Below are 22,553 nucleotides of genomic sequence, written 5' to 3'. Positions count from 1 at the left end.
TGGAAGGTTGAGAAGATGAAGAGACGCGGCCAAGTAGCCTAACCCAGAATGGTAGAGCCTGCGACGCGGAGTCAGGTGACTGCTGAAGCTTGATTATTTAAACAATGGATGGATGGGCTACGAAGACTAGAAGTCTCAAGAAGGTGGCGAAGTTCTCTTTTGGCCCCATTGCTCAGATTACTATCCCCCAACGTCGCCGAACAAGGGATGCCCTTCGACATCACTGCTAGGGAACTAAAGACAGTGAGAATCTAGTTCGGCCTAGATCTAGGAAGGCCAAAAATTCAATTTGGAAAGAGACTTGTGTGCTTGATTACACCCGATCCCTGGAGACTGGCGTTGTTAAGCGTGACACTCTGTGTACGAGCTATCTTCCTTATCTCCCACGAACGGCAAGATGTATATGGAGTCGCAAGTGATCAAGAGCACCCCACTCGCCTCCCAGAATACAGCATGACACCATTTAATTATCTCACCGGCAGAGTCATCAACCCAACTTGACTGGTGAAACGTCGAAAGCGATCTCGTCCAATCAAAATCTTCCCCATTTTGACGTCGACCAGACGACGTTTCGTCTCATTTCACAGCCGTAGGGTTTCAGCAAGCCACCATCCTCCTCACGGATATTCTTCATGTCCGGGGAGAAAGTGTCGTTGATATCGGCACTGACTCGAGTGACGGATTCTCTTCTCTCGGCTATCTTCTCCTCTACCTTCTTCTGAACGAGGCTGGCTCGGCGCTCTTTCTCATTGGCGAACCCGTCATCGGCAGAGTGATCAATATCCTTGTCAAGGACCTCGTCGTTGAGCATCTTGGGATTGATCGACAATGCCCCACGAGGAACAAAAGTTGCCGAGAGCACAACGGCCATGATGATTGTGAATTGAACACCGCCGACGTTGCGGATGGCTCGGTGAATATCACCACCATTGTCGGAGCCTCCTGTGTCGGCATAGACACGATCGATGTATCGGCCAAGAAGCGGCGAGCAAATAGCATAGATGACGATATAGGTCGAGTGGAGGAAGGCCATGACAGCACCAAGGGCGGATACGTCTTTGTTCTCAGCCTCAAGACGAGCAAGAGAGGCCTGGATATAGGCGGCGAGGGAAACGTCACCAGCCGCCCAACCAAAAGAGATGGGAATGAAGGTCCCAGCCACTCTCCAAGCATAGTTGACATCACCCTCGGGCGGGTGCCAGTAAGGAAGATACCAAACAATAAGAAGCATCAGTGCATCGAGTCGGAGCCATGGCATGGGGGTTTGGACAAGATTGGTGAAGAGGAAGACGAAACCAGCACCAAGCAGCTCACCGAAATTGCTGCCTCCAACCATGATCTGTGACCAGGCGGAGTTGCCGAGATATCGTCTGGCGACCGCTGGAGCAATGCCGTTTTCGAGATATCTGTGGCCGTACAAGGCGATCGAGTATCCGGGGAAAGAGTAGTTGTTGCCGAAGGCTGGAATCAAGGCCAAAGCGGTGCAAAAAAGCACCACCGGTGCCGGAAACTTCATAGAAGATGTGGACGAGAGAATCCATACGTCGGAGCTTTTGAACGTTGCCTCCAACAATGTCTCGAGGAATAACACGGCGAATCAATTCGACCATACCGTAAACGATACCGCTGACACAGTAGATGGGAATGATGCCGTCAGTGTTGTAGCTGCCATAGTAGCCAAAGTCATCTTCATCATGGGTGTCCTCCCAATTGTCCGGCTTGAAGCGGCCGCCGGTGCCCGCATCGACGATGAGAAGGATGGCCGTCATGATGCCAAAGACCATGATGGCAATGGCCAGGACCAGCTTAGTAGGCCATCGTCTGATGAGCGGGGCAATGAGAATGGAACCGACACACTGGAAAGCCTGGTTGAGACCGGTCAAAAGACCGACACGCTCGAGTGGTGTCGTTGAGCCAGGCGTCGTAGTCGTATTTGTTTGTGGCCAGGGCAACAATGGAGCCGTTGAACGCTTCGAGGCCGAATTTGTACAACATAATACCCGCGATGTAAATGGCAATGTTTCTCTTCTCTGTCGGGGTAAACATGGTCCAGGTCTCGCGGACCGCGCGAAGGTCGAACATGCCCATGATGGCAGATGAGATACCTGAGCCGGGATCAGTCGTTCATGAGAGAGTTGGTTTATATCAAAATGCGGTCTCAGCCAGACCAGTGACACTTCTGCCCCTCGCTCCCCAAGACAGACCGTCGAATTACATTGCCGCTGCGGACGCTGATTGGAAAGGAGCAAGCAAGACGTCGTGCCAAGTGCCAAGCCGTGCCAAGACCGTCCTGCCACGATCTTGGCGGCTTGTTCGCGCGACGGCGGGCTTGGACCCAAGAAGCTCAGTAAAGCATGGGTAGCCAGCTGCGTTTGGACCATTCACATCTCGAGGGTTGGTACACGTGCGGGTGTTTAATATGCTAGATATCAAGCATGTTCAAACACCATCTGCCCTCCGCTCCCTCAAAGCAACGCCTGCTCTTTTCGTAGTACAATCTGTCCAGGCCTTCTGCTCTCGCGTCATCCGCACATTTCATGATCTGGACGTGGCTATCGCCTCAAGTCCCGATCCGGGGGGGAGGTTCTCTGGTAGCTGACACCCTCCGTGAGTAAAATCGATCCCTCCAGCGCACAGCTTGGTCATATGTTCCTCGAAGACATGAACGGGGGGTGGAACATGATCCGACCTATTGTCGTGTCGACTCGCCTCGTTTTACTTGACCTTGCCCATGACGGTGTCCATACCTCGCTCGGCATAGGTACTCGCGGCCGCACGTTTCACGGCCGTGATCATGCTGCGATCCCATTCGTCTCGAGTTTTCAAAACCCCCTCCACCCAACTCAACTGAAGATCCCAGTATTCACGTTTGAATTGTTCATACACACGCACCACTTCACCTTTGTCGGCCTCGAGCAGCTGCACGGTGAAGTTCACAGCCTTCCATTTGGGCTTGATGGTTTCATTGAACGTGTCGGGGTACTTCTCAAAGAAGGCAAAGGCCGCCAACACGTCATCTCTGAATTTTGCCGCAAATGGTTCCCCTCGACGGAACTTGACTCCTCGGTTCGTCCGGATTGATACTAGATAATTGACCAATAGAGCATCAGAGAGTTCCTCGATCAGAATATCGATCAGTGACGGGTGGAGTACTGAATTGTAGTCTCCAACATAGTCATCGAATGTCGTGGTGATCCGTTTCATGGCCGACTGCTCATACCATTTCCCAGGGACAAACAATTCCGTCAGGATGGATCGGAAATCGACCTTGAAAATGAGCTGCACGAAGCGATTGATGCAGTGAGTGGCCAGATCTACGTAGCCATCGCGGAGAGCATCCAATTCGGTAGTTCCGTTGGTGGACATGAACTTGGCGGAGGGAGGGGTGGGTAATTTAGTAAAGTCTTCGCGGAACCGAGTCAGGTAGCCCTTCTGTGCGGCGGGGTCATCTACGACATCCCCTGCCGCATCATCAACGCAGGCAATCTGATCATTTGCAATGGCGAGAAGCCAATCTTGAAACGGCTGAAGGGTTTCCAGCTGTTCTGATGTCGGATTTTTATATCGATCCACTTCTTCGTCGATAAGCCTTTCCCATTGTTGCTGTCTCGATTTCAGTGCACTAAACATGGCGCTCATCACCCCTTCCACCACATCTTCGCGTTCGGAGTCCCCTGCCGCAACGGCCTGTTCATGTAACATACGCCACATGTCGCCAAGCGTCTTGGTCCTGAAATGGCCATCTGGATCCTGGTCGATGGCATCGGAATCTCGTGACAGAAAGTTCTTTCTGTCGGTAACGTACATCCTGTCAATCCACGAGTTGAGGGCTTTGGTGATGATGTTCCTGTAGTCACGTATCAAATCGCCTTCTCGAGAGTCCAGAACATGTGGTTTCAGCTGAGTCGGGGGAAAGCCTAGTTTGTTCATTTTCTTGTAATAGTCATCGATGTAATGCACAATGCCCAGCATCTGCGGCGGCCGGAGGCCTTCGTCATCCACATAAGAGATAAGAAAATCGTGCATCTGTTTGTGATAGATGTCGACATAGGTTTGGAAGATCTTCCATTTTCTCGGAAAGAGATTCTGCATTCCTTGCTTGCACGCAAAGAGGTCATTGAAATACCACTTGGTCTGCTTTTCCAGTTTGGAAGGATCTTCTTGAAACTCTTGCTTCGTCTGTTCGAACTTGGCTTGGGCGACAGCCTCGATCGCTTGGATGAATTTCTCCTTGTACCCGCGCATGGTTTTGGGCCCGATGGTGAATGAGGTAAACTTGCTCACCAGATCTTGATGATCCTTCTGGGCGTCTTGTAATGCTCGAACGCGATCATCATTCTTCTCTTCAGAAGCAATGACGATGGCAAGCCGAACGATGATACCGGTGTTGTCCCTCTGAACGAGCTCGATCAGATTCATACAGATCTGACCGACGTGGTCATCGAACAAGTCTATGACGTTGTCCAGCTGCTGAAACCAGTCCAGCAGTGTCTGTTCCAGACTGGAGTCCCTCCCTCTGCGAATTTGATCCAGTGCCTCATCGCGAAAATCGCGCAGTCGAGTCAAACGCATGTGCGCCTCCAAAAGATTAGGCTGATTCTCCAGATCGTTCTCGTCGTCCTCCAAAAGTCTTTGCACGTTAGAGCAATCCCTCTCAAAACTGTCAAGACCAGCTTGCATCGCTCGAGTGGCTTCGAAATTCCGATGAACTCTGGCAAGATAGTCCAACTGGGGGAAGTTCTTGCGAATGGCCTGGGCCTGTTCACAGAGGTCATGGATGCTCTTCATCTCCTCTTTGATTTGCCCCACTAGCTTCTGTCCTTCAGAGAGCGTCGACATGCCAGCCTGTGTAGTGTCCAAGTGATCTTTCAGTCCTTCTCGTAATCTAGCGTCGACATCGCCCTTTTTGCGGTTGATTTCCGCCTTCAAACTCGTAATTTTCTCGAGATCTTCTGGACTTCGGAGGACATCTTGGACGCGGGGCATGCCCACGCTACCATTTGTGCTGGTTGCAGAAGACATTCTTGCCGGCAAGAGGGGGACTCAGCCTGTACAGAGACAAGATACTCATGGAGCATCGACGAAATTACCAGATATATATTTGACGTCCTGCTGCATCAGGGAGAGCGGGCCATTGTGTGTCGATCATGACATGAGAGGGAATGCAGAGGCTATAATACGTGGTAAGAGAAACTTCTCGGGGGTGTGAGCAGACGCCGAGTTGGAAATTCCCGGACGCGATGCCGCTTTAAGGGCTTGTCAAACAAACTTGGAAGGGTCTTACATAACAAACACCAAACACCAAACATTCATCGTCTGACATCTTTCAACCAAGCATAGCTGTCTTGAGTATGACACTGTCTATTTTCGTTACGGGAAACTCTGGAGAGCAGGTGTTCTCGTTCTTGTCTTGTCTACTTTTTCAGTGACATCAACTGATAACATCAGCAACATCCGCTGCCCCGACACCGGGTGGTGCCTTTAAAACCAGTTCTCGTTGCAATCCTTTCACTGGCGCTGAAGTTCTCTGCGAGCTCCTTCATTCTAGATCCGTCATTTTGACGGCGTCTCTCCCTTACCCAACCCTGAACCATCCACAATTTCGACGTTGCGGTCGCCAAATTTGACTAAATCCCCAGGCTCGCGCTGATCAGGATCTTGCATATACTTGTCAACTAATCCCATCACTTGCCCAGCCGATGTGGTCAGGTATGCCTCGGAAAATCCACTTGATGGTTGTTTCGAACTGAGCAAAATACCTGTCTTTATAAAGCCCGGCAGTGATGAAAATGATGCGAATGTTATACGCAGGACGCTCGGTGCTCAAAACTGATTGGAGCATGTCGTATGTCGCTTTGGAACAGCTATACATGTTTCTACCAGACATGGATAGAAGCCAAAATTCGACGAAATGGTCTCGATGGGGCCTGACTTATGAGCCTTTATCGATGTCAGGATGCCCTTGAGCACTCGAATAGGGCCCCAGAAATCGGTATTCATGGCTGCCTGCATTTCATCCTCCCTGGCCAACGTTTGGCAAGCCATATCGACGGATTTGAATACAGGTAGCTCTATCCAGGAAGAGACTCACCCGAGGATCTTCAATTGAACCGGACAAGAAATGCCCAACATTGTTAACGACTACGCCGATCCCTCCTGCGTCGTCCGCAGCCTTCTTCACTACGCACTCTGTCTTGGGCGAGGTGACATCGAGTTGGAGCCACCGGCCGCCTTCGGTTTCAACCTCTGGGTGCGCTTTAGTTACCCATTCAGGATTGCGAGCACCTGCAATGACTTGTAGCCCGCTCCCAATGCCGACATTACCATCGCCCATCCCAACCCTGAGAGGCTCATGTGACGAGCCAGGTCTTCGAAGAAGCCGCTTGGTCCATCATACAAATCCGTCGAAAAGAGGAAACTTTCCTCAAGGGTACTATATCTTCAGCGAGACAGCTGTACTCTCATGCACGACCAGTTGCCTCGGCCAGTGATATTTCATGCTGTTCGAATGGGACCGTATTTAAACATTTCCCCGCTACTCACACCAGAATAATGTTGTAGATACGTCTGACAAGTTGAATAATCAAAGTGCCACAAGTCGGAAGGTATATGTTAAACTCACCGATACTGTCTCCAGAAGCACCCTCTTCTCTGCCGAAACCCAACGGCTGCTCACAAGGTAGCTCTTGACATGGCTAGCCTTGCTGTTCGGCCCCTATAGCAGCGGTGTTGGAAGCGGTACACTCGTTCTCCACATCAAAGGTTGTGGCGGTTGAAAAACCGAACGTTAAGAAAATCTTTCCTAGCCTTCAGCTGATAAAGCCTTGATGGAGAAACTTGGGTAGCAGGTCTAAAAATACTGTAGCTGGGGAGGTCGGCCGACCGCGGACAAAGCTGAGCATCATCCCAGCGCGCTACTCTGCGCATGATTGTCGTTGAATTTTGTAGTATACGTTTGAATGAGCGATGAAGGAGGAAAGTCTGCGAAAGAGCTTCTCAGATCGGAATATACAAGGTTCATCGTTCCGATACGTCGTACAGTGTCCTGTTAGCACAAAGTTTATGTTATTCAAAGGCAATGAGCCTCAACGGATCATATCATTCCTCTGTTATGTGGTTTCTATCGTACCTATCTGGCTCGTCCCATCCACCACTAGGTAACGCTGTAAATCGAGAACCCTTGTCCCGACCCCGCCATCACCACATTTCCGATCCTATCAATCGTAATGTACTTGCCACCGCTGAGCAAGTGATAGCCTTTGCCACCACCAAAGTACGTGATATTATACACCAGCGCCTCATTCTTGGACACCAACTTCATCTGCGAACCAATGTATCTTCCATCCACTGCACTGCTGATCGTGTACAATCTGCTATCCGTTGCAGTCTCGTGGATGATCCAACGCTGAGCCATTGCCGAGTGAGTGGATGTTGCTTTCGTTGCGTTGAATGTTGTGGCTCCAGCGCCCGGGTTGGACAAGGCAAAGCCGGACGCCTCGAAGGTTAGGTAGCGCCCTTCGGTGAGGTATCCACGAACGGGCTTAAAGCCTTTTTCTGAGATCAGGGATTCGGCTTCGGTTTGGCCAGCGTAAGGGACGGGAGGGCGCAGGACTGCATACTGGGCCTCACAATGCGAAGACCCATCCCAGACGCCCGATTTGTCCTTGTGCGGGACGGGAGCCACAGGGATCGAAGGGATGGATGTGTTTGGTGCCGAGAAGTCAAATGCCGCGGTGAGGTCAGACATGTGTTCCCGACGCCAGGCCGGCATTTGGTTGGTAACAACGTCGATACCTTTGGCAGCCAACCACTTCTCAATGAACATGATTTGAGAGTTGTGGTCGCATTTCTCCGTGAAGACGTGACCACCACGTGTCCAAGGGGAGATGATATAGAACGGAAGACGGAAGCCGGGCCCGGCGAAAGTGTACCCAAACATACCATATGGGTCTTCGAGCCATTCGCCGGATGTGCCGTTGGGGGAGTGGTATGGAGAGACGTGATCACCCCAGCCACCGGTCTCGTCGTAGCTGATGATCAGAGCAGTACTGTTCCAGTTCTTTCCTTTGGTCACGGCGTTGACGACTTGTTGTTGAAGCCATGCTCCATCGTGTGGAGAGTAGGGAGGGTGCTCGGAGAGCTCCGTGGGCCCAACGACATACGAAATCATTGGAAGGGTGCCATTGGCAGCTTGCTCGTAGAAGGCGTTGAGACCGAGATAGGACATACCCCGTTCTTGGAGTACAGTCCCATTTTTAGCCGTTTGGAACTGCTTGAACCAGGCAAGTGGATTATCATCAAAGTTGTCGGTGTCCTGGTAGACTTGCCACGTCACACCTGCTTTCTGGTAGATCTCCGGGCAAGTCATCCACGACAACGGGTAGCAGTTCAGGCCTGGTGCTTCGCAACCAGGGACTTCATGGTTGTCGATGTAGACACCACCCTGGTCAGCCTTCTGCGGAGAGCCAGGAACATTGATAGATCCGCTGATCCACGTAACCCTGTTCGGGTTCGTCGAGGCTATAACGCTCTCTTGATACATGTCACCAATCGTCCAGCCTTCAGCAAGAGCGAATTGAATTGGAAGATCACTCCTTTTATAGTAGCCCCAGCTCCACGGGGTGTTATTCAAAGCCCAGTGATCGTTGAGGCCGAAATTATAGGCGAGATGATTCTCTTCATATCCATTAGATCCCGCGTCCATGCATTGAGTAGCGTTCAACCATTTGCCACCAAGATAGTTCAGGTACCATGGAAGCAAGTAGTCCGTGTCGTTGGTCATAGTGCTGTTGACGTGTCTAAAATAATGTCAACTAACCGTCGAGGCAATCAGTGCCAGACATACTGATACCAAACCGGTTTACCATTAGGATTGATCTGGACGTTAGGATCGGAGAAACCTCGAACGCCAGCCATGGTGCCAAAATACTGTGGGTTTGTTAGTAGATACCACGGATCTGTATTTCCACTTACATGATCAAAAGCTCGGTTCTCCTGCATGAATAGGACAACATGGTTGATACTGGCCAGAGAGTCTGTCTGAACTTCCCTTCCAATAAAGCCGGCGCCCAAAATGGCGCACAGGTTTGTGAGTGTTAGCATTTTCTATATGGGTGGCCTCGGAGTGTCTATGGACAAGCTCAGCTCCCAATCTCCTTCAACTTGCGCGGCTGATATATAACCTATCAAGGGGGCCTGAATTCTAATACACATACCGACCCCTGCATGCGCGCGGTGAAAATCACTGTTCACCAAGTTTATGCTTCAATGTTAGTGCAATCTTGGCCAACGATGTTGGTCCTGATCAGCGGGGGAGGACGAGGCTGCGGGCTTCATGCCGAGTTCATCTCGTGGAATTTGCGTGAAACGTGCCAGAATGTTGCGGTGAACAAGCACCCAGAACCCAGTCAACCACCTACCAGACTGGGGGGCATGATGTACAAAAAGCTGCGGTTGTGTCTACCTGGTAGACTTCCAGATTCGTGGCACACGTTGTGACGGCACTGAGTATTATTCGCCTGTACAAACTTGGGGCGGAGATGTACGCCGCGATTCGTTTTGCCAACTTTGCATAAATGAAGTTGCATTTACACTTTGCACCCGGGTGCGCGTTCTCGCGGAATAGGTAACAACCGAATAATATGTGTCGGGGTCCATCAGGTTCTGTTTACTTTGTGGTTGGCTGAACTGGATGACTTCGATCCTTCACCCAAAGGTGCATGCAACCCCGGGAGAAGGTTTTGGTCCTTGGGCCTACCCAATATCCCAACTCAGGGCCATTCCGCTCCCCAAATGCCAGCCAACATGACAGTGCATCATCCAAATCCCTGGGTTGTCAGCTCGAAACCTTATGACCGCGTAACCTCTCTGAGGAACAAAAACAGTATCCTTCATAACCGGGTTCACCAAGTTGTATTGTCCTGCCGGTGAGTCTTGTGGTGTCGTGGTAAATGGATTGTAATTGTACATGGCGGATCCGCCGGGTGTAAAAGGAGGCTTCTCACTGCTCCACGGCGGAGGAGGCGGAAAGATGGAGACAACATAGAATGAGTACCCATGTAGATGGAATGGGTGTCCGCCGTCGTCAAGATTGTTGATGATAATGTCAACCCATCCGCCAGAAGCTTCATCTTCCGTCCTATTTGTGAGTAGGGGTATTTGAGGTGAAAGTTGATTGTGGTCGAATTCCTTTCGAGACAATGAAATCAACGGCTCTGGAGGAGATGCTTGCGGTGACCAGCTAGTGTGATTGATGAATCCCATGGGAATATTGTGATGCTTCGCCAGTTTTAAGGTTGTTGTATATATGACAAATTTCAATGGGTCATTTGGCCATGGCCTCCAGGGACTGATAGTGGACACGGCCGCTTGAAGATTGTAGAATTCTAACTCCGGTCGTGCAATATCCTTGTCGTATCCAAGGTTCGAACGAGCCTTAACAGGAAATGTCTGTCTGGGATTGAGAGCTGGATTGGGATATTTGAAGTTCTCATCATCCATCTCAACCTCAAAGCAGCGTTGATCATCGGGTGATCCAGTCTGCAAGATTGTGTCCACTCGTTCGCCCGGGTAGACAATGCCCATTGCTTGCGTCTGTGCCATGGTGATATCATTACCACCGTCCACCTGGAAAGGCGAAAGACTGGCATTGTCCATTCGAAATGAGAAGCCGGTCAAGGAACCTGTATTGACCAAACGCAAACGGTACCGCTTACCGTTCTCTATTGTCAGCATGGGGGGACCAGATCTGTCCTCAGGCGGTATACATTCCAGAGGTCGAGCTGGAACCGCCATCTCGCAATCAAAATTACCCTGGCCGTTGACAAGCACAGAGTCGGGGACGGGCTCACTGCCAAATGACCTCGAATTCATGTACCAACCGAGTACCTCGGGGCTGGATCGGTGATACCAGTCGCCTATCAACAGCAGGATCTCCTGATCATAATTGTATTGGTCTTTTTCATTGCCCTGCTCCCCAGGACGATGGACGACCAGGCCGCCATAGAGTCCGTCGTCCCGTTGCACTTTGTCGTGGCCGTGATACCAGAAGGTGCCGAATTCTTCTTCCCCAATAGTGAAATTATACAAGAAGCTTTCGCCTGGTGGAACGGGTTTCTGAGTCACGCCAACCGCACCATCCATGTCGTTGGCACCCTGCATCCTCAGCCCATGCCAATGTATCGCAAGGCCTTCATTTTGCAGCAAGTTGGTGACGTTGACAACAATCCGGTCTCCAGAGCGAGCCTCAATGGTTTCTCCCGGAAATCGGTTGTTGATGAGGTACACTTCTTTACGGACGCCGTCCGGGAATCGATAACGTTTTGTAACTTCCCAATCATAGACCAATGTCGTTGGCGAACGATTGGTGTAGTCTTCAGGGTGAAGTACAATTCCAATTTCTTCAGAGCCATCGTTGTCATCTAGTTGTCCAGGTCCCCAGATCACGTTCCCAGTTCCTTCAATCATCCAAGGAGTAACGTCAAGTTGACTAAGAAGGAACAGTCCAAGCAAGACAACTACCAAGGCAATATACACCAAATGAGCCAATGTAAACTCCCATGGCCAAACGAGAACGACTGGAGCACCATGCTTGTTGGATGACCTTAGCGAGGTCTCCGGCAGCTGAACATCATGCCGCACGTACTCGTCCGGTTTCGCAACACCAGGTTTGCGTTTTCTGGAATTGGTCCTTTCCATGCTAGGGCGACGAGTTGTGCCGAGTTTTCAGCCTGGCCCTTTTACATCCCTTTGATTCCTGCGGCTACTCGTGAAATACTGCACCGTAGAAAACTGTCCTTTTTTTTCCATCCTGACCGAGGAGCTTTCCAACGCAATACCATTCTCATCGAGTCTTCATTATTTCGTAACGGTTCTCAGCCGCGGAAATATTCTCTCCCTCATATCATCATCACCACAATGTCCTATTTTCGAATCACCTTGATCAGGTCAGCTATCGGCCTTCCAGCAAAGTCAACCAATGTCCTCAAAGCCCTCGGTCTTCGCAAGCGGATGGCAACTGTTTTTCACCCCGTCTCACCTTCGGTGGCTGGTCAAATAATGAAAGTGAAAGAGTTGGTTGCTGTGTCAGAGGTCGACAAGCCTTTGACCAAACAAGAAGTACACCAGGAACGGGTCCCAGACCCTGGTTTCTATGTCGAATCAAGAGCTGCAGACATGCGCCCGAAGTCAGACATCTGATCAACCTACAATCTCGTACCTTTTTCAGACATTGCGCGCGGAAAATAAAAGCTCTTGGACAAACACATCAACGATTCTAGCCCCGAGAATATCATTCATCTTACTTTTATTACCAACGCATTGGTTTGACGCCAACTTGCAGCGAGCTGCTCGACAATTGTCTGTGGAAAGATGGGTTTCAAAATCGTTCAGTTGAAGGCTAGGCTTGGAGGCCTAAAATTCCGTCCAGAATCTATCAGCCTTCCAGTTATACCTTAGACAGCCTACCGACAGACCGAAACTATTGAGAATTCAGGGGCCGAAACTTCCTTCCTATCACTCAACACCCGCGGAAAGAAGAACCGACGAATCTTTTGTACAGATACCGCGATCAAAATTTTTGGTCAATATCATCGATCAAGTCGACCTTGCCTCAATCATGGTGATCCTCTGGTTACAGATGTCTTTCTGTCAACCATACCTTTTAGGAGGAGTGGTGGGAGGCGCTCGACTTTCGACGGAATGGATCTCAGCATTCAGATCTGGCCACAATGCGCAGGCCCAATACGGGACCTCTTTTCAAGAGCCCGAAGAAGCTCCTCACCAGACAGACAACATACTCAATGCTGTTGACGGTCTTCAATAACCAATTTTGAGCGATTATTTCGAATCCTCGGAAGGTTGTGAGCTGGTCTCTAGCAGGGAGGCTGAACAACCAAAGCTCCAGCAGCTTCTGCCCTCCGACTTTTTGGACAAATACATTACGAGGGGTTGAATTACTGGTGCACCTCAGAATGACTGTGGGAACGAGATCTTGTTAGATGAAAATGCTGATACTGTAATAAGTGATCAAACTTCGCCCTCAATCCACCTGAAACCAAGCTCAGTATCCTGGTGTATATCGAAGTAGTATCCACTGGCTTATGCACTCCGCATTGGCACATTCTGCAGTGGGAAAGCATCGACCAATCGTGGAGCTTCCATGGAACAGTTCGACGACGAATCCCAATTGTCGTCATTTCTGCGGGCTCTTTTTGTCCTCCAATGCCGATTAACCAACGACAACAGCACCTGTGTATTGAACTCCATTCGAGGCTCCAGGACCGGACTTCCCCTGCCCTTTTTCTCTCTTCTTGCGAGACACATCGCCTCCCCTTGTACCAGAAGCTCCAATTCTGAAAAAAGATCTCTTAGTGCCACAATGAAAGCCAACACGCTGCTCTCCCGCAACTCGCGAGCAATCACCCTCACATTCGCCCATCGTCCACCTCCCTCCTCAACAAGTCTATACACCCGACCACTCGTACCGACATCGATACTCAGAACTTCTCGATGTTCCCCGCAGACCTTTTTCTCATCACAAAATGCCTCGTTCTCGACCTCTCCTCGCACCTTTAAAGGCCTGCAGCCAGACAGCGCCGAGCCCGCACCACCCAACACAGAACCCATGAGCGGTAGCGGCAATGCCGCACAGATCTCGGATGCCAAGTACCACGAGCTGGCAGATGAATATCTTAACACAATGTTGCTGGCGCTGGAAGAGCTGAGCGAGACGAGCAATGACGGGATCGAGGTAGAATATGCCGTACGTGCTCTCCCCTGGCGTTCTTCCATCTCTCCTTCTCAGCATATTGAACCATTCAACTAACCCCACGCTCCTCTATCCACAGGCCGGCGTTCTCACAATCACACATCCAAAGTCCGGCACCTACGTAATAAACAAGCAACCACCAAACAAACAAATCTGGCTCTCCAGCCCTGTGTCCGGCCCAAAACGGTACGATTGGGTCGTCTCTGGCGCAGGTCAGCACGAAAAAGAAGGCTCCGCCGTAGGCAGCGGTGATGACGGTGCTGGTGGCAGATGGATCTATCTCCGCGACGGGAGTGGGTTGAGCGAGCTGTTGAAAAAGGAGATTGGTTTAGAGCTTCCTAACGGATCAGAAGTGTAAGGCTTCGAGCCGAAGAGAGATGGCTGCTCGGATACACGCACGTTGAAGATGACGGTCAGGAAAGCGATATCACGAATCCAATCAGCGGGGAACATCATGGCGACAGGAAAGATAGTCGGACGGGTGAGGACGAGCGCAGGGCTCAAAACAACTATGTGCAGCTTTCATTTATTATGGCGAATTCTATACCCCCAACTCTACCTTTGGGCTGCCTGTTGGCGAAATTACGAAAGATATGATTTGTCCTCGCAACTAAAAACTTTCGGGGCGCAGATTTTAACATCCACGCCAGCGACCATTATGTTTACGTCCCCCTCCAGCTGTACACTCATTTATTATTTCTTCTTCTTCGAACCCGCCGACTTTGGTGTCGCAGGGCTAGCTGGGGCAAGTCGGACCTGTGGCTCCTGTTGAGCTTCGCCTGGTGTTGGCATGCCGCGTCCGCCAGCCATTCTTCTACTCATGATCTGTCTCGAAATGAAACTGATGCCAATCATCATGACCCAGCTAGGCATGCTGCCAATTCCCCACATGACGTAGCCAAACGGCTGAAGGAGGCCGAACTTAGCCATCCATCCATCCAGCGGGTGAAGGGCGCCGGTGTATTCAACGTATTCAAGGTAGCGGGACTTAGAGGCAGCGGGGATGGAGACGATGTCGTCGATAGTGGTGGTGGAAATGTTCAGCGGCGCAATGTGCAAAGGTGATTTGGCTTGGGGTTCAGATTTCTTGGGAAGATGAAAGTGATACACGGACGGCATGGTGCTGGCCCATGCGGTGCACAGAACTTCGTCCTTTTCGCAATCGACGATACCGAGACGAAGGGGAGGAGAACCTGCGGGTTGGGGCAGGGCTGCTAGGAGAGGGACGGATTCCTAAGAGAACCGGCGTTAGAAGTGGGAGCTGCGTTTGTGAGAAATGATCCCTACATTCCACTTCAAATCCACCGGTGTACATCGTCCGAAGCAACTTTTATTTCCTCCTGTCATGTATACCATCCATTCTTCCTCGGTATCCGGCTTGGGGGACAGTCTGCGCTCCCAATTGCGGATGTTGATTTTCTCAACCACATTCCCTGCGACTTTGGCTGTGCTAGCATCGATGGGATTTGGAGGAGCTTCACTGGGGATATACGACTTGGCCTTGTCAAACCATTTTGCCACCTTGTCTTTCAATGCCGCTTGATCTGCTGCGACGAGGAGAGGGAGGAGAAGAAGTGAGGTGAAATGCATTGTGGAATTGTAATAGATAGGTTGCCCCACTGGGAAGACAACACCTGAAGAAGAGAAGAGAAGAGCAGAAAAGAGACTTGCGCAAGGGAGCGCAATGAAAAAGGAGAGGAAGAAATGGAAACTGATGACGATAGCAAGGGATTGAACTTGAGAAGGAGGGCGTGAAAGATAGATAGGTTTGTGAGTGAGGACACCAAGAGGCATGGCCGTGGTTACCTGGGTGTTCCTTAGGCTCGTTTAATGACCTTCCCGTAACGCACATGGCGTCAATCCGGGGTTGAGATTCAAGTAACCCTGGTCGTCTGCCACGCCTGCAAGCGCTAGAAGTAGATTTGGCCGGAATTCAATCTCTTCACAGAGTTTCTGCGTCATCATACCCTCGAACTAATTCCTCCTTTACAATACGGTTAAGACAAGCAGACACAGACTGAAAAGATGCCGATGATGTATACAAACATCGTTTTCGTCGAGTTATCCCTCAGCGGCTGTCCGCTCAGACGGATAATTGATTCGACATGCTTTGGAGGAACTCATCCCAGTCGCCGACCTTGATCTCAAACTGCCAGTGAGCTTTGTCTTGCTCGTATAGCTCATAAATGCTATTGGCAATGTTTCGGGCATTGACTACGGGATCGTCATCTCTAATGATTCCTGCAATGTTCACGCCGGCCACGTGAACACCGCTAGGGCCTAGAATCTGGTTGAGACTGCTGGCTAGGTTGTATTGTGAAGCTTTTTGCATTGAAAGAGAGAAAAAGTCCGCAATTGGGTGATCCCATAGGCCACTGTTGCAGAAGAGAAATGATGGATGAGAACCAGGTCGTTCGGCCGCGGCAGTCAAGTCTGGTATCGCCCACATTGCCGCAACATACATCCCAATATTCATACTCTGTTAAAGAGGTTAACTAACAATGCGGCAAACTGGGCCGTGCTCAGACGTTTACCTTGAAATCCTCCAGGATGTATTCTGGGGTTGTTTCACCAATCCTGCTGGTCTGGACTCTCGCGGCATTGAAGTAAACAACTTCTGGCGCCCCCAATTCTGATCGTACTTCCGCAAGAACTCTGGGCAGGGCAATATGATCTCCGACATCCACGGAATAGGCTCGGACCGAAACATTTGGATTTGCTTTTCGAACAACGGCAACATCCTGTTCCAGTCGTTGGGTATTCCGAGAGAGTAGGGCAACATCAAATCCTTTGGATGCAAACAAGGATCCTGTGGAAACTCCAAGGCCTGGTCCGCTCCCCACAATGACAATGACTTTGTTGACCATGATTAAGTAAGACCAAAGAAGCACTTGGTGAAGAATGAGTGCGGGAATATATGCTGATAAACAGGTTACCCGACACCAATGCAGACACCTCGATCTATGGCTGAGCTGGAGAGAAGTCTGATCTAAACACATTTGAACCCATGAGTTGAGGGAAGATTTTATAGTTACTCCAGAGTGGCATACCAGACGGTCATGTAACCCCTTTTGAATCCCCGTTCGCCAATGGGGGTTTCTTCTAGATCCCAGGCCGAGCAGTCTTTACAGCTTGCTCCAGCGCCGAAGCGTGCTTTGTGACATGAGGTATCGCTAAGTTCGTGGTCATCGCCTTGGATATATCACGTTCACGCCGGGACATTGAGGCTATTTCGAGGCTACACAGGCGACCCAAAAAAGGGTAAGCAGAGCGAACACGGGTTTGAACACCATCTCTTCCGGCCAGGAATCCACTGCTCGCTACTTTTATTCGCTCTCATCGACACATTCGACCATATTGCAGACGGAATTAGAGGCCTGGATGGATGCTGACTCAGACAGATTGCTCCCACGCGGCGCTATTCTAGCGGTGCATAATAAACCATTCCGGTTTACCAATAACCCGAAAATCCATTTTGCTGGATCTCCGCGGAAAGTCCTTCCTATACTCCAAGCCTACCACGGAAATTCAGCTTACACAAGGGTTACATTGGCATTGAATCTCCTTCAAACCTGCATTATGATGAGCATGCTTCGCAATATCCATACCCAAGACCGTTCATATGGTTCAAATGCTTAGACACAAGCAGTGAGCTGAAGAAAGAGGCTTCGGATGGAAATGCACATGAAGACACAGACATCAAGGCCTGTCAAAAGACTCTTTTAGAGAGTCCTCCAACTCGGAATCTGCCTGGCCAGGATGCGCAACTTGGGGTTAAATGATACTAGGTGGTAAAGGACGCCATTCTGATCGGTAAAGCAAGGAGATTGTGGACCCTGGGGTATGCTTATCCTGTATCAAAATTTGTACATCGTGACCTCAAAGTTGGTCTCAAGGTTGGGCTGGATCCCTTATGGTTTGAATGGGAAGCAGTTAATGGCGAGTACCTCGGTCCTGGAAAGAGCAAGACGATGAGCAAGAGCAGTGCATGAGACTTTGCATTCCCCCCCATTTTCCAAGACGAAATATGACTCTGGATTCTGATATTTTGACTACATTGTGTGATAATGGTGAATTCTCGGCGTAGTGGTAATACTTATCTCAATGAAAGGGAACAAAATTGCCACCAAGTTCACGGCATGAACTCCTATCCACCAAGATATCTTCTCTCTAATCACAAGCACTATGATCAAGAGTTCAAAGAAAGGAGTAATCAGCGCGGGGATATTGATTGGGATATGCTCAATGTCAGATCAGATGTCACGTGCTATGCTGGACGTAGCAACTTGACCGAGAATCTGATGCCCTCATTGGCACCTGGCGCTCTTCCCCACGATTTTAGCAGCAGCGAATTCGTGGGGTCTCCGCAGAAACTCGAGGCTGGAAAAGGACACACTTTGTCTCACCTGACCCCTTCACACCACCACCGCTGCATCGACCACACATCTCCAATAGCTTTTCAATATCACTCAATTCCCAAAACAATCCTCTCCTTCAAGCACACGGACCTTCCTCGAAGCCTCCCTTTGACGTCGAACCCATCAAGCCGTCAAGATGAGTGCGATTCAAGACGCCGAAGCCAACGAGTCTATCCAGGTTCTCATCACCATGCACGAGAACATGGATCTCCTCGACTTTGCTGGCCCCCTTGAAGTCCTGACTCACGCTCAACACAATATCTCTGACCCAGGTAGGTCAATTGGATTACTCCTTTCTTCCACCTCTCCCTTGCCCCAATCACTGACCACGCGTGCGACTATAGACACCAAAGCCTTCGACATTACCTTCGCTGCCGCGCAAGAAGAAGTCCTCACTGCCCAAGGCGTCACCTTGACCGCACACATCTCCTACAAAGAAGCACACAAGCGCTTGAAAGAGTTTGACGTCCTCGTCGTTCCCGGCGGCAAGGCCATGGAAATTCTCAAACAAAGGGCGGAGCCCACACTGTTGGTCAAGGCATTCGCTGACCTACAAACCGCCGACCCGGCCCGTGAGAGAACCGTGCTGGCAGTCAACACCGCCTCCCTGTTCCTTGCGCAGCAAGGTCTCCTGCAAGGTCTCGGTGCCACTGTCCATCCAGACTTCTACATCAAGCTGGAGAAAGAGTGTCAGGAAGCTGCAGCCAGAGACATGGGTGAACGCACCGACGTCATGGAAGAACGATATGTAGTGAACAACGCACGCTTCGACTTGGGTGAAGACCTCGACGAAAATCCCTATGTGTTCAAGAAGGGCCGCAAGAATTCGACTGCCCGCAAAGGCAGTATTGCGCGCAGGGAATCCAACCTCCGTCACGAGAATCTTGTCCGACGCCAGAGCATGAAGCTCGGAGGCATGCGAGTCATTACTAGCGGTGGCACTATCTGCGGGATTGATGCTAGTTTGTACCTCGTCAGCGCGCTCGTGAGCCACGAGTCGGCCCAGGAGGTCGCTCGTCTCATGCAATATGATTGGGTCAAGGGCGTGGTGGTTGATGCCATTGATGTTTAGAATGGGCATCATGTATATGCAAATCGGATGATTTGCAATTTGTAACTTGTCAGATCATACAAAATGATGATGATGAATAATCGAATACTAGACCGTAGTAGCCCAGGGTCAAAACTTCAATATGAATGAGGCTTGGGAAATGATCAACACCGGAAATTGGTACGAGCAGACAAATGAGCGGGATCAACGCATTAAAAAAAAAAACTCGCTGGGAGCAAGTGCGCTCTAAGAAACCACGTCCACTGGAAGGATGAATGAACAGGACCATTGAGAAAAGGAATCTGTCGCTCTCGCTTAAAACATGTCATGTCCTGTCCAACGGTAATAACTGCTCACTTTGACCATGATCAAGGGCCAGGCTCCTAGATCAGGAGTAAGCTATCGACCGCCATCGCGGTAAGGGTGTTGGCGAGGAGCCTCCTAGCCTCCACATTCGACCAGTCATGGCGTATCCCGCCGAGATCGTAAATGAGAGAACCTAGAGTAAGGTCACAATCATAAGTCACACGGCAGCATATGCTGTGTCCGTACTGCCTGCCTTACACTGAGCGAAGCCAACGTTTCTTTGATAGGCTAAGGAGTGAAGATGTCAGGGTTCATGCTCCCGATTGCTGTGCTTTCGAGCAGCGTCTTCCCCTTGCCAATATTTTCCGGCCGATCTCGTTATCCCTAGGCACCACTTCTAAAAGCTGTACCGATTGTATTCCACATTTTCCGCCAACGTCAACGATCAACGGCTCCAAAAGGATCGGCGTACCAGATCTAAGTACGCCTGATATCGGTGTGGAATCAACGGATTCCTCCGATTGCTCAACCGTTTACTCCCGCACAGGTGTAACATCCTCGTTGCCGACGGCTCTCAGAGGGTGGAATCATAGTTATGGCTGGCCGCGGTGTTACCTTGCCGCTTTCGAGATGGCAGAAGGGGAACATATTGTAATAAAAGACCAGCAGATCCGATGCGCATCGCGAAGATTGCGCATGCGTTAGGCCGTGAAATCGCAAGCCCATTGGCGAGAAATCATGTGTTCAGTTAATCCAACTTTGAGTCGATGGTGAACTTCCCAGGACATACGAAGGCCTGACGCATTTTTGACGAGATCTATGCCGAAAGAGATGCAATAAGCATTCGAAGACGAACCTCAGCAGCAGGGCGGTCGATACATGCCTCGTGAAACAGGAAATTTCTTGATGCCAGTTCGGCTATCGGTTTGTGCATGGAGTGTAGGGACAGAAAGTGGGGCGTAAAGTCGTTTCTAGACATCAGACTGCCGAATAGCAGGCCGACAATACGTTTTCGGGTGCTCGAAATGTTGTAATGCTGGTTACTCTTGACTGAGGAAGTGGAATGAAGGGAAGCTCCGCTTAAACTCGAGGAAAAAACGTCAAACATGCCAAGACTCAGCGCTGCCAAGATTTCGTTCCCGACTGGGACTAGTCTTACCACACACTTTCCAATTTTCGCAGGCCATGGGAGGGGATCAGAGCCGAATTGAACAATTCGACTTCTCCCCAACGACCAACCTCACATCCCTCAGACCGATAATTCCACCACTGTCAAGATGTCAAATCGTCCTACCGTCGGTATCCTGAGCGCTGATGGCTCCAGCAGCGGTCAAACTCACCCTCTGCCAGCTGTCTTCGGCTCTCCAATCCGTCCGGATATCGTCCAGTACGAAACCCACGACCTCAAGCTCACGACCGGGAAGCTGACATGACATTCCAGGTCTGTCCACAGCGGGATGGCCAAGAATAAAAGACAACCCTATGCCGTGAGCGAGAAAGCAGGCGAGCAAACTTCGGCTGAATCTTGGGGAACTGGTGCGTGGATGTGAATCGAGAGACGGAGAATGTCTAACAATATCTAGGTCGTGCCGTCGCGCGTATTCCTCGTGTCTCCGGTGGTGGTACACACAGAGCAGGTCAAGCTGCATTCGGTAACCAATGTCGATCTGGTCGTATGTTCGCCCCCACAAAGGTCTGGAGGAAATGGCATCAGAAGATCAACTTGGGCCAAAAGTACGATTGAGTCGAAAAGTCATACGTTGAGAAATATCCTTACTGATGTGTCTGTTACAGGCGCTTCGCAACCGCATCAGCCATTGCAGCCAGCTCCGTGCCCGCACTCTTGCTCGCCCGTGGCCACCGCATCTCTACCGTCCCAGAAGTGCCACTCGTCGTCTCCAGCAAAGCATTCGAAGACGCTGCGCTCGTCAAGACCTCCGCCGCCGTCGCTCTCCTGAAAGCCATCGGAGCCGGCCCCGACATCGTCAAAGTCCAAAAATCCCGCAAACTGCGTGCCGGCAAAGGCAAGATGCGAAACCGCCGACATCGCCAACGCCGTGGCCCTCTGGTGGTCTACAACCCAGACACCGACGGCAGGGAACTCGTGCGCGCCTTCCGCAACATCCCCGGCGTCGAGACCTCATCTGTCTTCGCGCTGAACCTCCTCCAGCTCGCACCAGGTGGTCACCTCGGTCGGTTCATCATCTGGACCTCCTCTGCGTTTGCGGCCCTGGATACCATCTACGGCTCGACGACCGAGGCGTCCTTGCTGAAGAAAGACTTCCTCCTCCCCTCGAACCTCATCAGCAACGCCGACATCACCCGCCTGATCAACAGTTCTGAAGTACAGTCCGTGCTCAAAGAACCCAAGGGCTACGCGACCACGAAACGCACGGGCGTCCAGAAGAAGAACCCGCTCCGCAACAGACAGGTTCTACTCCGCCTCAACCCTTACGCTGCCCAGTACTCGAAGGAGAAGTTAGGTCAGAAAGGCCTAGACGAGCACAAGCCGGAACGTGTTAGTGACAAGTTCTTAGAGGTGCTGTATGAAAACTAGATGGCCTTTTTTTGGGGGGGAGTTCATCGACGAGGTGATGGGCTGATTGGCGATCCTATGTAGCGGATGCGAAGCTGAAAGAGAGACATTTACAAATTAAATTCTCCGTCTTTCTCAAAAAAAAAAAAAAAAAAAAAAAAGACGCTAAGCGTCATAATGGTCCTGTCTTGCCCAAGGCGTTTTTACTGTTCTAGTAGAGCTTGCAACGGAATAGCAATGACATACACTTCAAACAGAAAAGAAATGTTCTATGAAGGAGATGATAGCCATTTCTCGCCTTTTGAAACCGTGAGGACGTGTTCAGAAGGTCGATACTAAACACATCTAGTGTTCTCAGACCACCTGGCATAATAACATCTCCCGGCATATATGTTCCGTATCTCAAGTCCTCTTCAGCTTGTCCAAACCCAGATCGAGGCCTCCACGCATACCTTGTCAAGATAGAGAGCAAGC

At 50.5% G+C, this 22,553-nt stretch overlaps 11 protein-coding genes across 11 annotated transcripts; 4 read left to right on the top strand and 7 right to left on the bottom strand.

The window, feature by feature from the left end:
• Window positions 1-532: 532 nt before the first annotated feature.
• Z518_00175 (uncharacterized protein) lies at window positions 533-2,088 on the bottom strand (the record flags this gene model as incomplete). Its single annotated transcript, XM_013420779.1, has 3 exons — window positions 533-1,461; window positions 1,496-1,856; window positions 1,954-2,088. The coding sequence occupies 3 exons, from the start codon at window positions 2,086-2,088 to the stop codon at window positions 533-535; spliced, it is 1,425 nt and encodes a 474-aa protein (XP_013276233.1).
• Window positions 2,089-2,715: 627 nt separating this feature from the next.
• Z518_00174 (uncharacterized protein) lies at window positions 2,716-5,022 on the bottom strand (the record flags this gene model as incomplete). The annotated part of the gene is made up of 1 exon (XM_013420778.1): window positions 2,716-5,022. The coding sequence occupies one exon, from the start codon at window positions 5,020-5,022 to the stop codon at window positions 2,716-2,718; it is 2,307 nt and encodes a 768-aa protein (XP_013276232.1).
• Window positions 5,023-5,553: 531 nt separating this feature from the next.
• On the bottom strand, window positions 5,554-6,045 carry Z518_00173 (uncharacterized protein; the record flags this gene model as incomplete). Its single annotated transcript, XM_013420777.1, is given in 3 exon segments — window positions 5,554-5,746; window positions 5,760-5,864; window positions 5,933-6,045. The coding sequence occupies 3 exon segments, from the start codon at window positions 6,043-6,045 to the stop codon at window positions 5,554-5,556; spliced, it is 411 nt and encodes a 136-aa protein (XP_013276231.1).
• Window positions 6,046-7,153: 1,108 nt separating this feature from the next.
• Z518_00172 (uncharacterized protein) lies at window positions 7,154-9,102 on the bottom strand (the record flags this gene model as incomplete). The annotated part of the gene is made up of 3 exons (XM_013420776.1): window positions 7,154-8,798; window positions 8,846-8,928; window positions 8,974-9,102. 3 exons carry the CDS (start codon window positions 9,100-9,102, stop codon window positions 7,154-7,156), a joined length of 1,857 nt encoding a protein of 618 aa, XP_013276230.1.
• A 651-nt stretch (window positions 9,103-9,753) lies between these two features.
• On the bottom strand, window positions 9,754-11,697 carry Z518_00171 (uncharacterized protein; the record flags this gene model as incomplete). Its single annotated transcript, XM_013420775.1, has 1 exon — window positions 9,754-11,697. One exon carries the CDS (start codon window positions 11,695-11,697, stop codon window positions 9,754-9,756), a length of 1,944 nt encoding a protein of 647 aa, XP_013276229.1.
• Window positions 11,698-11,916: 219 nt separating this feature from the next.
• Z518_00170 (ribosomal protein L30) lies at window positions 11,917-12,198 on the top strand (the record flags this gene model as incomplete). The annotated part of the gene is made up of 1 exon (XM_013420774.1): window positions 11,917-12,198. The coding sequence occupies one exon, from the start codon at window positions 11,917-11,919 to the stop codon at window positions 12,196-12,198; it is 282 nt and encodes a 93-aa protein (XP_013276228.1).
• Window positions 12,199-13,378: 1,180 nt separating this feature from the next.
• Window positions 13,379-14,126, top strand: Z518_00169 (iron donor protein CyaY; the record flags this gene model as incomplete). Its single annotated transcript, XM_013420773.1, has 2 exons — window positions 13,379-13,762; window positions 13,848-14,126. The coding sequence occupies 2 exons, from the start codon at window positions 13,379-13,381 to the stop codon at window positions 14,124-14,126; spliced, it is 663 nt and encodes a 220-aa protein (XP_013276227.1).
• Window positions 14,127-14,461: 335 nt separating this feature from the next.
• Z518_00168 (uncharacterized protein) lies at window positions 14,462-15,358 on the bottom strand (the record flags this gene model as incomplete). The annotated part of the gene is made up of 2 exons (XM_013420772.1): window positions 14,462-15,001; window positions 15,056-15,358. The coding sequence occupies 2 exons, from the start codon at window positions 15,356-15,358 to the stop codon at window positions 14,462-14,464; spliced, it is 843 nt and encodes a 280-aa protein (XP_013276226.1).
• A 493-nt stretch (window positions 15,359-15,851) lies between these two features.
• Window positions 15,852-16,635, bottom strand: Z518_00167 (uncharacterized protein; the record flags this gene model as incomplete). Its single annotated transcript, XM_013420771.1, has 2 exons — window positions 15,852-16,247; window positions 16,303-16,635. The coding sequence occupies 2 exons, from the start codon at window positions 16,633-16,635 to the stop codon at window positions 15,852-15,854; spliced, it is 729 nt and encodes a 242-aa protein (XP_013276225.1).
• A 1,687-nt stretch (window positions 16,636-18,322) lies between these two features.
• On the top strand, window positions 18,323-19,258 carry Z518_00166 (uncharacterized protein; the record flags this gene model as incomplete). The annotated part of the gene is made up of 2 exons (XM_013420770.1): window positions 18,323-18,458; window positions 18,531-19,258. The coding sequence occupies 2 exons, from the start codon at window positions 18,323-18,325 to the stop codon at window positions 19,256-19,258; spliced, it is 864 nt and encodes a 287-aa protein (XP_013276224.1).
• A 1,562-nt stretch (window positions 19,259-20,820) lies between these two features.
• Window positions 20,821-22,100, top strand: Z518_00165 (uncharacterized protein; the record flags this gene model as incomplete). Its single annotated transcript, XM_013420769.1, has 4 exons — window positions 20,821-20,930; window positions 20,985-21,079; window positions 21,127-21,277; window positions 21,338-22,100. The coding sequence occupies 4 exons, from the start codon at window positions 20,821-20,823 to the stop codon at window positions 22,098-22,100; spliced, it is 1,119 nt and encodes a 372-aa protein (XP_013276223.1).
• Between the last annotated feature and the right edge of the window lie 453 nt (window positions 22,101-22,553).

Source organism: Rhinocladiella mackenziei (assembly GCF_000835555.1).
Source record: "Rhinocladiella mackenziei CBS 650.93 unplaced genomic scaffold supercont1.1, whole genome shotgun sequence".
In the NCBI taxonomy this organism is placed as follows: domain Eukaryota; kingdom Fungi; phylum Ascomycota; class Eurotiomycetes; order Chaetothyriales; family Herpotrichiellaceae; genus Rhinocladiella; species Rhinocladiella mackenziei.
Note: the sequence above shows the minus strand (reverse complement) of the source record. Positions and strands in the feature narration are given on the sequence as shown.